Raw genomic sequence first — 18,074 nt, forward strand, 5'->3', positions numbered from 1 at the left:
CAAAGTTCCAGCCTGTGGAGCTGAACATGGTCCATGTGCATTTGTGCTGAGCTGTAGTGGAGGGATGTTTGTACTGAACAGACTGTAGTATGGAAGATATCTGCTTGATTTAACTCTGCACAAAACAAGCGCAGTGAATTCTATGCTTCATCACTTGGATGAGAAGTGCTTGTGTCCAGTATGAACAGGAGCAATGGTCACCACAAACCAAAGGTGTTCCACTGTTCCTATTATTTTTCAAACAGATTTTAAGGACACTCTGAGGGTGTCTCGGCTTCCTGCGGTCCTGCTCGTGGCAGTGGTGAGTTCGCTGTCTCGTGTTTCTTCATGTGGTTGCGGAAGATCCTGGCTCCGCTCAGGTTCTTCTTGCAGATGCTGCAGAAGTACGGCTGAGCGTCTGAGTGCGTGTCGACGTGATAGGTGAGCTCCAGGGCGCGGCTGAAGCTCTTGCTGCAGAGCGGACACCGGAAGCGGACTCCAGAGTGTGTCAGCTGGTGGGTTTTGAGTGAGCTCTGCTGTTTGAAGGTCTTCTGGCAGATGCCGCACTGGTACGGCCGGGCGTCAGTGTGCAGCCGCTGGTCTGGAGAAGGTGAAGCTCTTGCCACAGTCGGTGCAGGTGTAGGGCTTCTCTCCGGTGTGGATCCTCTGGTGCTCTGTCATGTGGACCTGTTGGGTGAAGCTCTTCCTGCAGGTGGGACACTGGAAAGGGCGTTCACCCGAGTGGATCCGCAGGTGTTTCTGCAGAGCTGACGCTTTGAAGCAGTCACGGCCGCACACTGGACAGCAGTGTTTGCTCTTACCATCGCCACCGCTGTCTGCTGAAAGCTGTGAGCCGCCGCCTGCGTCTCTCACAGGGGCTGATGGGAATCAACAGAAGGTACCAGTGAGTACAAGATGTGTTTGTAAGAAGCACTTTCATACATTTGTCTTGTTCCTACAGAGTGGGATAAAAATAATGCAGCTGCTTGGTTCAGTCTTCAACCCAGTCAAACGTTTACCTATATGTAAAACACAGTTTCAGACGAGCGGCAAAGCTACGTACTGACAGTGACGGGATACACCTCACTAAAACTAATGTGGTCGAACACAGTGACGTGAGGGAAGGGAGTAAGGAAAAAGTAATGAAGAAAACAAGGAAATAAGGGAGTGAAGGAAGCAAGGAAGGAAGTTAGTGAAGTAGTAAGAAAGTGAGGAATAAAGTAAGGACACTTCTTAGTAGAGGAAGTAAGGAAGGAGTGTAGTGAAATTAGAAAGCGAAGGATGAAAGGAGGTGAGTGATGTAAATGAGGAATCTAACATTAAGTAAAAGAAGTTAGTGGAATGAAGGAAAGAAGCACAGACATCAGCAGCCTGTTGTTTCCGCTCTCAGACTGAGCTACAGCAGTTTTCTTTGTAGCAGCTGGAACCAAGGGAAACCTTTACCTCCTTCAGCTTTTTATAACATCAGTTATGTAGGTTACCATGAAAACTGTGGCTCCTGTGATCTAAACTCAATGGACCATCTGTACTTTCAGCTCCTTGATCTTTGGTGTAACTGAGCTGTAAACCAACGGTCCTACTACTGAAACTGGATGACAAACCAATGAGCGCCGGTCTCCAGTCCTCCTCCTCCCCATCAGAGTTGATCAAACCGCTGACATCTCCTTCGTTTCTCTCTCTCTTGCCATGGTTATCAGGCAGAGGTCTGGGTTTAAGGGTGGAGGTGGGAAGGTCCTGGGAGTCCTGGAGGATTATCAGACAGACATGATTAGACTGAGTGTGTCATATGAGTGTAAAATACTTCACACCAGTCTTGAGCTGCTGATGACAGGATGTCAACAAGCTGTAGAGCTGGAAATGTTTGCCATCACCGCTATCCATTCCAAATGCAGCATGTGCATGTTCTGTACTAGTTTTCCTTTTTTTAAAAAACACAAACAAGCTTCATTTAAAAGCAACACTTTGCTGCCACAGCTACATTTCTCACCTGTTCATCCAGACCTTCCTCCTCCTCCCTCTTCACAACCACCTCCTCTCCCTTGTCATCCAAAGTTTTCTCATTGAGCCAGAACTCCTGTAACAGACCGGGTGTTGTCATCAGTTTATCCACTGCTTCAGCTGCTTTTAAAACTAACTGGATGCATAAAAGGACATAGGTGAGTATGGAAGTAGTGGTACAGTAGTAGTAGTAATAGAAGAAGGAAAAGAAGTGGTAGTAGTAGTAGAAATAAAACAGTAGAAGAGGAAAAACTAGAAAATGCAAGCTGATCACAAACAGAAACCTGCTGTAAACACTGAACTCTCTTGACCCAGAATCCTTTTCCAAGTGTGCTGACTTCTTGCCTCTCACCTTGTCGGCAGGAGTGGCGAGGAGTCCGTCCCTGATGTGGGTCCTCATGTGTTTGCGGAGCAGGCAGGGCTTCAGGAAGCTCTTGGGACAGATGCTGCAGGGGTGAGGTCTGTCAGCCAGGTGGACTTTCTGGTGCGCTCTCAGGCCTGAGGCGGAGGTGAAGGTTTTCCCACACACTGAGCAGTTGCGCTGCTTCTCAGTCGTGTGGATCTTACAGTGCTCCCTGAGTCTGGACCGGCTCGGGTAGCTCTGCCCACAGACAGAGCAGATGAGAAGCTTCTTCAGACCAGTGGGGCCCCGGTCTGCAGGGTAGAGAGGAAACAGATCAGCAGGACTTGGTTCCTTTATGGGTGTTGGAGCAGCAGCTTTTCTGCTTCACATCACTGGCTACGTAGCAGCATGGCTAAACAAAACAACAGAAACTCCCGGGCTGGAGACGCGAATGAAGCCGCTCACGTCGACTAGTCACAACAAGGCAGTATCATACACGCCTACAACACTTCCCCCTGCAACCCCTCACCCCTGACCAACGCAGCCCTGTGCATTAAAACACAGCAGCGAGTTACGTTTTCACCGGATCAGTGTGAACGCCCACTTACTAAGACACTTTATGTAATAGCTTCAGCCTGCGAAATCTCATGAACTGTTGCGTGTCCAGAGTTTCTTACCAGGCAGCGAATGGCCCACTTCCTCTCCTTCGTTAGTGCTTTTGTACTCGACCCTCAGCTCCTGCAGCCTGTTCACACCATCACTCCCCAGCGATGTGTTGCAGTCTGCTTCCTGAAACACAGACCAGCGGCGACATGAGCTGAACTCTTTTTAATATGATCCCTGATCGCATCATTGTATCCCTGACCTGCAGTTATTTTTTAATCTGTTATTAAACCCATGCCAATGACCAGTTTAATTTGGTTTCTTTGGTCATCTATTTCTTGTGCTGAGTCGAGACCTGCTGCAGGCCTGTAAACCTCACTAGGAAAATGTTGTGATGTTATACAAAAGTTAGACAGGAGAGAGACTGAAAACCTGGGACTGGCATGAAATATACATTAGAAAATAATTCTGGAGATTAACTTGTGCACAATTTAGTTCACTATTTGCACAGTAGAATTTAAGGTAAAAAAAACATCTGATAAATTATGACAAATGAATACACAAGGTGCCCAAGGTGTTGTCACGTTTTGTTATGTTCAACTGTTTGAAACCCAAACACATTCAGTTTACAATGATACAAACCTGGAAAAAAAGCAGCTAGTCCTCAGACTTTAGCTGTAAGCTGCAAATCCTACAATTTCTGCTTGAAAAGTAAATCAAATGACTATTCCATTATCAACACAGATGCCCATCCATTTTCTGTTTAACAGGCTAATTGTTCCAGCCTTATTGTGCAGCTCACCTGTGCAGAGTCGTCGTCCGGCGTCATGGTGAGGCTGTGCTTCCCCCGGCGGTGGATCTCCCGGTGTTTCCTCAACACTCCCTGCACAGAGAACCTTTTCTTGCAGACGTCGCACTGAAACGGCCTCTCTCCAGTGTGAGACCTCGTGTGCTCCCTCAGCCGGGATGCTCTGGTGAAGCCTCGGCCACAGATATCGCACACAAATCGCAGTGCCCTCTGGTGGAGCTGGCTGTGCTGCTGCAGCTTCTCAGCGGTGGAGAAACATTTGTGGCACAGGGGGCAGGCGTGAGGTGTTTCCTCCTGCTGTTGAAGACAACAAGTGTTTCTTATGTCTCTTATATGATTGTGCTCCCTTCATTCTCGCTCGACCTGGAATTCGTTCTGGTCGACTGATGAGCAAGGATGTTCCTAAACTCTTATAACAGCAGCAGTGAGAAGGATGCTGGAGGAGCCACAAGCAAGGATACATGAGACCATCCCTCACAGAAGGGTTTTATGCACTGATACACCCCTTTAATGTGTTTGAGTCATCTCTCCTTGGTTTTTTTTGGGCGGGGCTAAGGCGCAAGGAACAGATGCCAGTGAGGAAACCAACAGCCCATATAAGACATTTGAGAAACACCCATGGGTAGATTTAGGAACAAAGGAGCAAAATGACACCATGTTTTAGCTTGAATACGCCACCTTCAGTCAATAAATGCATTTTACACCCTGCAGCCCTGATCAGCAGTGGGTCTGTCTCTGAACCTGGGGCACAAGTAGGGGACAACCTATTATAGCTGGTAGACAACAGTGGAGGTCTATGGCACAGAGCGAGAGCTGAGTCAGGGTTTGGACTCGCACACAGTGAGGACACCACATTCACTGGTGCCGTTGTCTTTTTGTGCACCCACTACAGTAAGGAGAAGCACAAATGGATGAGAAACAAAGTTTCTCTAAACACAAACAAGAATCCTGATTTTTGAAACTGGCACTCACCCCATTTCCAGCATCTTCAGTTTTAACCACATGTTGCTCCTCTGCATGTTTCTCCAGATGTTTTCTCAGCAGACCTGGCCGGTTGAAGCTCTTGCAGCACAGTGAGCAGGGGTGTGGTTTCTGTCCCGTGTGGAGCCTGACATGATCCCTGAAGGAGGATGGCGTGGAGAAGACCTTCTCACAGATGGAGCAGGAGTACAGGTTCTCCTCTTTATGAGTTTTCTGGTGATCGGTGAGTCCCGATCTGGAGGCGAACCGTTTGGGGCAGAGGGAGCAGGAGAATGGCCTCTCCCCAGTGTGCGTCCGTTCGTGCTGGATGAGATAGCGCCGCTGAATGAATCCTCGACCACAAACTGAGCAGTGGTGGGGCTTCTCGGCGGCGTGCTGGAGCCGGTGCCTCCGAAGGCAGCCCAACTGGGCATAGCTGACCCCACAGTCTGGGCAGGAGTATGGCTTCTCACCAGTGTGTACCCGCTGATGCACTGTCATGTTTATCTTCTTTGTGAAGCGCTTCCCACACACAGAGCAGCTGTATGGTTTGTCACCCGAGTGCATGAACATGTGGTCCGCCAGCCGAGATGGACGGGAAAACTCCCTGCCACACACTGAACAGCAGTGACGGCATTTTGACTGACGGCTTTTTTGTTTTAGTGCAGGTTCTTCTGTTGTAGATGGCGTCTCCATGTCTGGAACAGTTCCCTCTCCTGCAGGAAGTGATACTGACATTAATATGTGGTATACATTATCATGACAAGGAAAACCATCAATTTCTCACATTAAAAAAGGCGGAACCTGGTTTGGGAGGAGCATTCTACGGGACTGACACATTTACCCTATTTACCTTAGTCAGCTAATGCTAGCCTCAGACTGAAGGCTGCATTTTGTACAGTTTGTCCCATTCATGCATCTGTAGTTCACATCACAAAGAGTAATAAGGGGTGGTTTGTTTTGACCATTGTTAAAAGAAAAAAAAAGGTTTCAGACAGCTTATCTAATCAGCAAGAGCACTTGTGAAGATGGAAACCTGTGCTCACATCCTTATACACTTTGTTGCACATGAAACCACACTGATGTATTTGAATAGTGGGGTGCAGTTCATGATCCCTGACCTTGAACCTCTTCTGTTTGCTCTGCTTCTACTTTCACTCCATCCATCTCATCATCCTCCGCTGCTTCTCGGGGTGGACAGGTGTCCTCCAGACCTCTGAAACAAAGACAGACACAACCAGAAATCAGTCAGCATGTGACACGCATGTCCCGATCAGAGCTGTAGCTACACTTGATGTGCATAGTATTTGTTAGGGGACATAACACTGTGGGACACTTACATTCAAAGTGTCACAGGAACAAAACCCACAGATGCTTCAGCTCTGCCTTCTCTAATGTGCAACAGACCTTCAGCTTAGTGGTAGAGACGAATGAAATTTTCCACACGTAAAATGGTAAATGGTCTTGTACTTGTACAGCGTTTTTCTATGCACTGCAGCATATTCAAATCCCTTTACGCACCGATGTCATCACCGGGAACAACTGGGGTTCAAAGTCTTTCTAAAGGACACTTCGACATGTGAACTGGACAAGCAGGGAATCGAACCTAGCAGGGAACTTTCCGGTTAGGAGATGACCCGCTCCTTAATATAGAGGGAAAAGCCAACAAATCCCTCTTGAGCAAGTGTATCGTCACACCGATAGCTATTAATTAACGTTAGTTTGATATTCAAAAATACCTGTTTTGTCATTTTTAAAGCAAAAATACTAAATATTTGCTGATGACCTTGGATGCAACCCCTGCTGCGTTCATTCGTTTGCATTATGCATTAATGTATCACATTAGATCATTAATTATCACGTCTGCTATAACTTAAGTGATTTTAGCTAGTAACATATGCCATTAATCAGTTTACAGCGACTCAGCCAATCACTGACGAGACACAATGTTAGATATTTAGCTAACAAATCCCTCTGAAGCTAACCGTTATCTTGTGAATTGTAAACTTAAACGTTAACCGAAATACAAACACGTAGTGTTACCGCAGTTTTCTGTAGTGGTGAGGCAAACAAAGACGCATTTAGGAGGAAATGACATTAGCTAACATAATTCTAGCTAATGTAGTTCTATCGTGAATGTCTGCAGCTAACGTTTGCTAGCTCTGAATCAGAAATCCTACTCCACAGCATGGTCCTGGATGGTTGCCCCTACGAAAACACATCTTTCTGTCGTGTAGTGGTAACGTTGCATATCCAATAAACACTGAAAATACGAATCAGAGAAGAAAAGCATAGCTTATTGACGACCAGCTGGGTGAGTTCACGTTTATTTTAGAGGCATTTAAATAATAAAACCCCCACAACTTACTCAAATAAAGTACAGGCGAATTCCATTTAAAATTAAACATAGACGAGATTACACGTCTTCCTCGGTGTGAAGGTCCTCAGCTCTACGATCGGTGCTGCCTCTGCTGGCCGGAGGAGGTACTGCGACATCTCTGAGCTGCTCAGTCCAACACAGTTTTACAGACGAAGACCTACATGTTGACATATGATGATATTATATTTAACGGCTTTAAAAGACTTGTGTTCCTCCAAATGTAAGCTAAATACCACTGCCATTCACTGTCAACTACAGGGATAACAGTGGACCTGTCCCAGCTCTGAGAAAATGGCGAAGAAGATGCTGCGCTCCACAATGAACTTGCACAAGCTAATTAGAGTAGGTGAGATTTGTGTGGTATTGGACGTGTTTTCAAACTGTAATGGTTTATCTCATCTTTAACAGATGCTGACTAAGGCTCTAAATCTTACAATGGGATTAATTCGGGTATGAAAAGTCTCAAACAGGCTATAAAAGCGAATTCATCAATTAAATATTCCGTGTTGCACTTAAACTGGACCTTTAAGTTGTTTTAAGGCAAAACAATGGTAATCTAAAATTGACTAGCATAATTTGTGAAACAAGTGATTATGTTAATGAGATGACAGAAAAGTTTAACTTTTAGAAAGCCGTAATTTTCCGCCTTTTTACGGCCAAGCCAGGGCTGATGATTTAGTAGCGGGGTTTCTCCTGCTGGTGGCCGCTGGGTGGAATTTCCTGTACAACATGTTCAGCCAACACTCCACCCCTGAGCTGGACTGACTGCGTTTTTCCTCTGTGTGTGATTTGGTTTTCTACTATGCGAGCATCAGCTCTCTGCCAACTTTCATCTGTCTGTCAGGAATAAAAACCTAACTGTAGCAGACACAGTCAGTTTATTAGGAACAGCTGCCTCAGACTGAGTCAGTCTACCCCAACAGCGTTGCAGTAAATTCTCCTCCATGAAGGTGATAATGTTCACTTTTTGTTCAGAATGTTTCACAGAGGTGTTGGTTCACCTGTGTCATCACTGTGGAAGCTGCAGGTTGTGCTGCTGTTCTGCGGGACTGCGTTATACTGAGAGCTGGCTCTGGTGTTCGGACACCCTGCCAGTATAACACACAGTGCATTTCAGCAGCACAAACTCCAACCTTCAAAATGATCGTACAGTTGAACATATATACTCTCACCAGCCTGCACACTATGTTCCCACAATAGAAAACAAAGACACACACACACACAGAGCAACACACCAGCTGATGGAGCCAAAAAGTGTTGGCTGCAGATGAACATTTACATCATACAGAGGAAATGACACTGGTTCCCAGAGAGAGTCCACTGAGGCTGACAGCAGGATCAGCCTCAGCTACTAAATCTTCAACATTACGGATACTGGCAATAAGAAGGTCAGAGGTGATGGCATCTTTGCGCGTAAAGATGAAATGTTTGTCATTTAATGCAGTGACTGATTGAAAATTAACTAACAATCATATTTTTAAAGCAAACATTTCTTGTACAGCTTCATGTTTTTCAACATTTGCTTATTTTGTCAGTCTCCTATCATACTGAAGTGAGTATTTTTTTTGGTCTGGAAAATTTGGATGGCGATTTTTCAATATTTTAGAGGAGACAGACCAAAATAGAATTACTTGTCCTGACAATGCACTGTATATATATGTAATAATATACTACTTAGTGTCTATATTTTTGCCCTCCAGATTTCCATACGTGAAGGTATCACAGTATTAGGAACACCTCTGAATATAATGCAGCCCAGAACAATGGCATCTTAACTAAGACCTGAATAATACAGTATGTTGTGGCAGGGCTCTTGTATTCAGTCGTACAGGTGTACCTAATAAAGTGCTTGTTGAGTGTATATTTAATATGTGATAATATATATGATGTACAGTATACATTCCTGTGGTAGCAGTATATACAGACACATTAAGTGAGAAAAACAGTAGATAAATGAATAACAAAAGTAATAGCAGGTTGCAACCCTAAAATAATGCAGCACTGGGGACTAACAAGACTGACTGTATAAAATGCATCTAACAGCCTCAGTGCCAACAAATGTATTTATCCACCCACAGAGTCCTGAGTTTGTCCTAAGAGTGGTGCTGGAGGAAAGACTGTGGGTCTCATTCAGACCTAAAGAGGTCTTTTTGTGGTATTGGGTCTGGTCCAGATCAGGATATTATAATATCTGCTGGACAGGATGAAACAGCAGCACCGTCCAAAAACGACCGAGTTCTGTTGTAACTACGGTCTGCAAAGTGCAGTTAAGCTGCCAAAACACACAGTAATCTGCCTTTTACTCATTAAATCGTATCAGTCTGCTGATAGTGGGCAGCAACAGGACCTGCACAGACAGAGAAGGGAAGGATGTGAGAAATGTTCCAGCTACGTTCAAACATTAGTGAAGCTTTCTATAGTATAATGCTGTACATTCATGTTGTCATGCATGTTATGCTTAATCTTCATTGAGCTTCCGATTTGTGTTTTAATGATAAAGCTACACATAAGCATTATATTCATCATCAGCTAATCTCATGATTAATTTCAGTTAATAATTTTGTCAGAAAATAGTGAAAAGCGGCTTAAGGTCACATAATCAGTTGTGCCTCTCTTCATTGAAATCCAGCAGGCTGCTCTGCCTTTTTAAAATGTCTTCTGTATTTCCCCAAGTCAAAGAAGCAGAAAATCCTCACAGTGGAGAAGCTTGAACAAGATAAGTTGTGATATTTTTGTTCAATACATGTCCTAAATTTTAATGAACTCATTATCTCAGTCTGAGCTTTTCATGTTAAATCTCTCTAACTTTAATAAGTTCACTATGATTTGGTGGTAACATCTAGAGCTGCAACTATGGAGATAAAATACTATCAAAAATGTTACAAATGCGTGTTTAACGTTTTGTCTGTAACACGCGATTTGTGTGTATGTGTGTCATGAGGATCACAAATGCGTGCTGTACAAACTGCACATAAATCACATTTTACAAATGCTTAAAATCGATTTTTTGTGTGCAGATCTTTAGAAAGTACGTACACATTGTTACCTACGTTGTGTAAATACCTTTGTTTGGGAAACAGGTTTGGAAACTCAGATGTCCGAGTTTTCCACCGTGCATTCGTGGATCGTGGACTTTTGAGAGTGCGGAAAAACACTCTCAAAAATCCGTGTGTGCGCGGAAGGTGATTCGTGTGTATTAGACGATCTACGCATGCGTAGGTAACAATGTGTACGTACTTTCTAAAGAACTGCACACAAAAAATCGATTTTAAGCATTTGTAAAATGTGATTTATGTGCAGTTTGTACAGCATGCATTTGTGAACAGCATGACACACACACACATAAATGACTTTATACGTGCAGATTGCGCAGCACACATTTGTGATCCTCATGACACACACACACACACACATCGCTTGTTACAGACAAAACGTTAAACACGCATTTGTAACATTTTTGTTAGTATTTTGTCTCCACGTTTAAACACGCATTTGTAACATTTTTGATAGTATTTTATCTCCATATGCAACAGACAGCAGCTAAAAAATGTATGAGAGCAAAGATGCAGAAATTGCAAAGTACTAGAACCTACATGTGCACATGTACAGCAAATAACTCAGTGCACTTTGTTACTTTACACGTCTAGTGTTCGGATCTGGCATTTGTCTTTTGAAGAAGCAGTTTAGTCTGATTGTAGGACAAGGACCACCCACATCTTGATTCATGCAGTGTGAGAAATGATATGGAAAATAAACCAAATATGGTGATGTACTGTAGACTGTTGCAGTTGTTTGTGCATAGTTTTAGTTCATTAACTCCAAATCAGACTGAATGACTGTTTCTGCATCATAGAATTTTCTTTTTTCTTCTTTTTCTTTCCAGGACAATGTTGGAGAAACATGATCTCCCTTTAACATGGTGTCCCATAGGTTTTATGTCAGCAGACAGCTAAGCTAGTTTATTTTAGCGAGAGCTGAGCAGCAGAGACAGCCTCCTCTAACAACCAGTGCAAATAGCTCTCCCACCATTTTCAGACCCTCTGACTCCCTTTGTCTGTCTGTATTTTGTGGCCAGTAGTACTAGAGGCCAGGGCTATGCCATCTAGAGTAACTACGTGATTAGACAGCTTACTTCTGAGGTCTTTAGGGCCAAGTACATTAAGTACAGTTTTGTCTGAGTTTAGAAGTAAGAACTTACAGGCCATACAGGCCTTTTTGTCTTTAAGACATGCTTGACGTTTGACCCACAGATCTGATTCATCTCGGCTCATAGATAAATATAACTGAGCATCATCTGTGTAGCAATGGAAATTTATGCTGTTTCCCTTGATAATATTTCCTAAGGGGACCATGTATAAAGTGAAGAGAACTGGCCCTAGCACAGAGCCCTTGCACCCACAGGCACTTGAACAGATGTTGTTAAAATTGTTTATATCACGTTATTTAAAAAAGTAAACTGATATGTCCATTGTTTTCACTCTGGCCAGTAGCGAGAGCTGCAACACCCTCAGCACCCCCATATGGCACTAATTGCCAACACTCTGATACTGTATATCTGTTACATGATGATATTTGGTGATATATGGGCTCAGCACATGTCTTGTTCTGCCTTTAGACTGGACATACTTGGAAAATCTTGCTTCACATACTGGCCTCAAACAGACTTTGCCCTACAAACATAACCCATTGAAGTCATCTTCTGGGACTCTTTTTTTCCTCACAGTGATCTGAGTTGTCATTAAACAAGAAGTCCCAAAGTTTCAGCTCTGTGTTTGGCAGAAACACGCTGCCTTTGAGAACAGGCCAACGTAATGCTCCTGGAGTCCTCTGATTGGGCTGGTGTAACAAGCTTGCCTGGCCTGCTGTCTGTAGAAGAACTTGGCCTCAGAGATGGTTTTTACTGATTAAGAACAGATTCTCTACTTAGGGAAATGTTTCCTGAAATTCACTGAGTGCCCTTTCTTGGTCTCAGGTTTCCACATGCAGCCCAGGATTTACACTCTGTCCTGCCACAACAGGACTAAACTGTACCAATCACTTCTAACCAGACTGACAGTTGTGGAGCCTTGTTAACAGCTCCACAGCAGCTCTCAGACCCAGCAGTGATTTGAGCTAAATTCTCAGTGCTAAATGTATAAATAGGGATGAAATAACGGGGAATTGTCTAAAATGGAAACAATTCTGCTGTTGGTAGATGAGGTGAAGCTGCAGAAGTTTGTTAAACTGGTTCAGAGTAGGTCCTCCACATGTAAAGTGGCACTGAAGTTGCAGAGGTTTGTTAGACTGGTTTAGAGTAGGTCCTCCACATGTAAAGTGGCATGAAAAGAATCAAGTAAAGTACCCGTACTTCATATTTGTACAGGAGTAAATGTACATGGCTACCTTCCACCTCTTTGACTCCATGTTCATCGTTGTGTTCAGACAGATACTTTAATATATATTCTGAGAAATTTCCCCAGAACTTGCAGCTGTCTTCTGTCTTTCCTCTGAGGCCAAACTCAGCTGCTGCCCACGCATACAGTATTACTGTTCTTCATAAATCACGCAGAATCCCCCTGAACATATCTTCTGTGGCCACACCCATTCCCACATACACACTTAGCCCAGTATGCACAAACATCTGTGTCCTTCCTTTAGAGCAGAAAACACTGGAACATTGACGGCCTATTATCTGTGTTAGAGGAGAATAAAAATGTTAACTTCTCATGAAGAAAGTTCAACAGTAACATTATCCTGTCACCATAGAGTTGATTAGCTCAGTTGGTATTAGCTTCATGTTTAACACACACACACAGTACGAGAATGGAATTAACACTCTCAGCAAGAAAGCAAGCCAGCATTTTTACCAGAGCTTTAAACTGGTCTTTTAAGTTTTAAGAAGTAACTGACTGGCTTGAAACTAGTTACAAGCTCTGGAAAGACTTTCCACACAAACTTTATGATGGATTCCAAACAGCTGATGCAACTCATTCCTGAAGCCGGATCAAATTGCGCTCAAACAAAGTTTCATTATTTAGTTATGAAACGAGGAAATACTCAGAGGTGCCTGTGGTGCAGAGCACCGAGAAGTCCACAAACAGCTGCTGTGGATCCTCACGGGCCAGCTCTGGATTCTCCTATATAGAAAAGTAAAGGATTAGACTTCATCTACTGTAATGTCTCTGCAGAATGAGATGGGAGGAGGAAGTGGAGTCCGCCAGCTCGGGACTGCCCTTACTTTTCCTGGGCCTCCCACCCCTCCTGATCGTGCAGAACAAACATGCAGCGCCCTGCACGACTGTGAGACTCGTGCTTTTGGGTGCAGAGGGAGATGAAACAGCAGCGGATCTGTAAGTGACTTGCAATGTCTCTTCTCTCCTGTGCAATCATAGAAAATGTACAGCAATGCAGACTTTAAGATTTAGTCTGGAAAACTGGTGCTGCACTGGCACTACATTTGCCTCGCAGCTGTACTTGTTACTTTTCCAAATATGATTTTTACATAAAAACATAGGATCTTTTGGAGCTTTTAAAATGCAGTACAGAAACCTGTTCAAACAAGCCGAATCTACTTGTGCCTCTTGTGACAGGTTTCAGGTCAGATGTCTGTGTGTTATTAGCAGTTTCACCAAAGAGACCTTTCCTCTAAACTGTTGAGATGGTTTCATCACATCTACAGCGTTGTATTGGTACTTTTACTGGAGTACTTCTTCCACTACTGTGACATTTTACTTATCACACTCACCTTGGGATCTGCAGAATACAGGTGCACAAATGCCTTGTAGGTGTCGCAGCCTATTCACACTGAGAACAGAGGCATGTGAGATGTGATGATTCTGAATACAGTGATATCACTCCTTGTAATATCGCTTGTTTTAGGCTGTTATGGATAATGTTGTAAGTCAGTGAGAAGGGCTGATCTGTGGCAGTATTAGAGTTTTATATGATTTTTGCATCAGTGTGATGAACTACTTCATTTGTCAGGTACTGCTGTAGCCAAGACAGACTTTCCTTCCTGGTTATCTTTGTCATTAACTGTTTCTCAGTTGATCATTATTGGTCTTTGGTTTCATCTTTAGCAAGGTGTCTTAGTTTACTGTATGTTTTGTATGTAAAACTACTGGCAGCAAGACCTGACCAGAGTACAAACTACAATTTCATTCTAGTGCTGAAGCCTGCTTCTAGGGTGGAGTGTGTGTGTGATGTCCTGCTACAGCTGACACTCAGTGTTGCATGCACCTGAAAATGTGTGAATAAAACTTACTTTACCTGTCCTTCGTTTGCTTCTTAAATTTAAAGGCTAAGCCCGATGGTATTCTGTATTTATCATCTTGTCAGCAAGTCCTGTGCAGTAGTTGTACAGTGGTTTATTCTGACTCAGTCCCACATACACCATAGAGACCAAATGTGGATTCATCCGATGCTGTTTCCTCCTGTTTGTTTCATTAAAAACCAATGAGCAGCTGATTTAGGAACCAACAGACTTTTTAAAAATTTTATATTGTATTTGTGATGTGTTTTAAAGATCTTCAAAGGTCTTCATTAGGAACCAATGGGCCTGAAGCTGAGCGTCACAGAAACAGCAATTAGGTTTGTCTGAAAAGTGTTAAATATTTGAGTCTACACGTGGGAAATGATGACAATAAGGACATTACAGATTAAAACCAGGCTGTTCCCTGAAGCAAATAAAGTTCTTTTGGGAACAGATGCCCGTAGCTTTTAAAGGCTAGGTTGTTTGAGTGTAGTTGGTCCAAAGAGCCCAAGCAACAAGCTGAAAGTCATTAAAGCCCATGTTTGTTGAGCTCATGTTTGTTAAAGCCCAGCTTTAACTATTGCAAAGACATGACCCTCCCAGTCAGCAATGTTGAACTTGAAACCTGTTCAAAAACGTGCACAATATGCACAAAATCAGGATTTGGGAGTGGTATTAGCAGAAGTATTTATTTTTAACGTGAACTTGTGTGTAAGATCTGGGGAGCTGCACTGTGCTCGGTCAGTCACACTGAAACAAAGCTGTGAATCCGCAGCGCCATGTCCTCCTTTTTAACATGACTGCTATTTTTCTCATAATTACAATAGGTTTTTAAAAGAAATCTATTACACTACTGCAATTTCATTTGCAGAGCATTTAAAAATCAACAAAAGACAGCTGCATATGATGCAGCAGTTAAATTGTGACCTATTTAAACCGAAGATATCCACATTCGGGCTGCCACATGGATTTGTGGGAATAACGAGACAGGCAGCTCACTTGGATTTCTGTTGAAATGATGCTCTCGCAGGCAGTTTTTTTCTTCTGCGATATGGATATAGCCAAGTTTAACAATAGGTTTAAGCTTCTCCAGTCAGTTAACCACAGCGCATGTTGTTACTGTCCATTTGATGTGCGCCAGCACATCAAACGATTCCTCTCATTTATAATTCCTCACTGAAATGTTTTCCCTGCACATTTTTGTTAGCTGCCTGGTCCAGTTCGGATGGATGCATGTCACAGTGGGTGCTTTCACACCTACAGCGTTTAGTTCGATTGAATCTGGTGCTGTCCTCCTGGAGAGAACGCGTACCGAACCAAAACGGGACCAAAGGCCGTGGATGAGTGATTTGAGGGCATTATATTATGGGTAGATTTTATTTCCTGTCACCCAAAACATGCGTCAGGATGAATCGTGGGGAAACTGTACGACTTGGTTTAAGTGGTAATAATGCAAGTAACGTAATACAAAATAACCAGGGTGAAAGCCCAACCCGCGCATTTCAACCTCCATCCTCTCTCGTCACAGAAACGTGGACTTTCCTCCTTTATTTCTGTTCTCGCGGCAGTCATATCTGACCAATAAGCGGAGAGAACGTTCTGGCGTAGTTTTACGTGACGTGTTTTGGTGTGCTTGGATTTTTCTTTGTGTGAAACGAAACCGAACCAAGGAGACATTGCTACATGTTTACAAACTCGTCAACTGATTCGGACCAAAGCAAACGAATTAAGGTGTGAAAGCACCCACAGAAACAGTCTGTAAACAGCTGTTTGACATGGAGGAGGCGGGGTTTATGACTTATACTGCAACCAGCCACCAGGGGGTGATCACGTCGTGGTGGCGTCACTTCTAGCAGCTTGACAGCCTGTCCATCATTTTTACCGTGGATGGTTCTGACCTCCGGGATTACGGTGTGGTTTGGCAACCTCGCTGCGGCGAAAATCCGTAGTACAGATTTACCACAGCTTCATATCATCTGTATCAGTCACTGCAAAAGGAAAGCCCCAAACCAGCTCCTACCATCCAAAAAGTCTTACTGGAGTATCAAGTCACACCACCCGTCTGGGCAATATCCACAGGCAGACTGCTGAACAGCTGACATGTTGTACCTATAATGTTACTGTGTAATAATCCCACGCTATACTATTGCCACACCATGGTTACTGTGTACTGTATATTCTGTATTTGTTGGCGTTTAAGGGACTATATTTTTAATTGTAGTATCCCCTGATGAGTGATGTACAGTATGTGATGAGTGTGTATGGTATTTTCATTGTATTTATTTTAATACATATGAGAAATGATCTGTCTACAGTATGTCCGTGTCTCTGAGCTTTATCTCACAACACAATAATCTGACTTTGTATTATAAGCTTGTATTATTCTCTACTCAAGTGAAAAATTGTCTTTGGCCCATGTGGCAGTAATTAGAAATGTGAGGTTTGTATTAACAATATTTCAATAATGCAAAAACCTAAAAAGTACATGTAATATCACAAGTGAGGCAGTATATTTCACATGTAATCAAATCTCATACTGTACAGACATCTGCTTGCCTGTCCTGTTGATCTTCTCAGGACTCAGATTTATCTTAAGACCCTTAGCTCTTGGTTGACAGGATGCTTTTCATGCCTTGGATTGTTTAACAACTTTGATTTGTGTTCAGCTTTAGAGAGCAGCTCTTTCAACTTTAAAAAATGGCCATCAGTGAAGCAAGCCAAGAATAAAACCTTGATCCCATGTGAAGAGGAAGGAGGGCTCGACTGAGCGGCGGCATTTAGAGTTTTAATAAAAGAGCCTAATTACCTTTAAATCCCAGCAGCGTTTCTGGCCGGAGGGAGGGATATGACTCATTTCAGTCTGCTGTCGATGTGTCACAGCCAGTTGCACTCGAGCTGTTTTCTTTGACAAATCAGTCTTTCTTTGGTCTTTTATCAAGGGTTTGTCCAGGTTTTCTCACACAAATTATAACTATTATGCTTGGGATTTTTTTGTTTGTTTGCTTTTGTGAGAACTAACATGGTCAAGATTTTTCTGATTACTAAACGTGCCCCCATGCACTTTGGGAAGCCACAGGTTTTTTCAATTAGCAGAGCTTTGCCTTTGTTTTTACCAGAGCACTTCAGAGGATAATAGTGCAAGGACAACTTGCTAATGAAAGAAGTTCTAGGTTGTACAAATGTTTCTCTCATGTCAACGAATATTTTTCCCATGTTTTATATGGTGAAAAATGCAAAAATCAACCCCTCAGAAAATCTCATCAAACATCTGCCCATTAGCCAAGTTCCTGTAAATGTTGCCTTTTAATTCATGGCAACTGTTCACAAAATAAATCTCAAAAAAAAACAAAAACAAATGAAAAGTAAGAAAATAAAAAGCTTTATCTTGCTGGTGGACTGTGTTTAAGCTGTTTAAGCTAAGTTCTTGTTATATCTGTGTTGTAGGAACAAAACCTACGAGTCATCCCAAAATGAAGGGAAGAACAGGTCTTCTCTTCAGCCTCATTGTAGCAGTGTATTCCTATGGCATCAATGCTCAGGCACCAGGTGGGTTGGGTATTTTGTTGGTGCTTATTTGAGAGCTCCATTACAGTATACAGTATGCTTGTATTCATGTGATTTACTTTGCAAGAGCCCTGAACAGTAAAGTAGATTCTGCAGAAGAAAAGTGGTGAATGCACCTTTTTTAACAGCTTTGAAATGAGAAGAAAACTATATATGTATGTATGTGTATATATATATATATATATATATACTCGAGAAGAAGTCTGAG

General features: G+C 43.0%; 2 protein-coding genes across 2 annotated transcripts in view; one reads left to right on the forward strand and one right to left on the reverse strand.

Annotated features, from left to right (window-relative positions):
- Nucleotides 1–248: 248 nt before the first annotated feature.
- On the reverse strand, nucleotides 249–7,126 carry LOC109970070 (zinc finger protein 708-like). Its single transcript, XM_020617391.1, has 10 exons — nucleotides 7,060–7,126; nucleotides 5,813–5,907; nucleotides 4,704–5,407; nucleotides 3,726–4,028; nucleotides 2,998–3,109; nucleotides 2,330–2,631; nucleotides 1,967–2,053; nucleotides 1,581–1,722; nucleotides 574–857; nucleotides 249–491 (listed from the first exon to the last, which is right to left on the reverse strand). Exons 1-10 carry the CDS (start codon nucleotides 7,083–7,085, stop codon nucleotides 249–251), a joined length of 2,298 nt encoding a protein of 765 aa, XP_020473047.1. The 5' UTR covers nucleotides 7,086–7,126.
- A 67-nt stretch (nucleotides 7,127–7,193) lies between these two features.
- Nucleotides 7,194–18,074, forward strand: part of LOC109970071 (collagen alpha-6(VI) chain-like) — a gene marked incomplete at its 3' end in the record, with an annotated part of 41,872 nt that continues 30,991 nt past the window's right edge. Inside the window, exons 1-2 of the mRNA XM_020617392.1 lie at nucleotides 7,194–7,417; nucleotides 17,747–17,848. Coding sequence (XP_020473048.1) covers nucleotides 7,363–7,417; nucleotides 17,747–17,848 — 157 coding nt within the window. The remainder of the gene's footprint in view (nucleotides 7,418–17,746; nucleotides 17,849–18,074) is intronic.

This window comes from Monopterus albus, unplaced genomic scaffold (assembly GCF_001952655.1).
Source record: "Monopterus albus unplaced genomic scaffold, M_albus_1.0 scaffold189.1, whole genome shotgun sequence".
In the NCBI taxonomy this organism is placed as follows: Eukaryota; Metazoa; Chordata; class Actinopteri; order Synbranchiformes; family Synbranchidae; genus Monopterus; species Monopterus albus.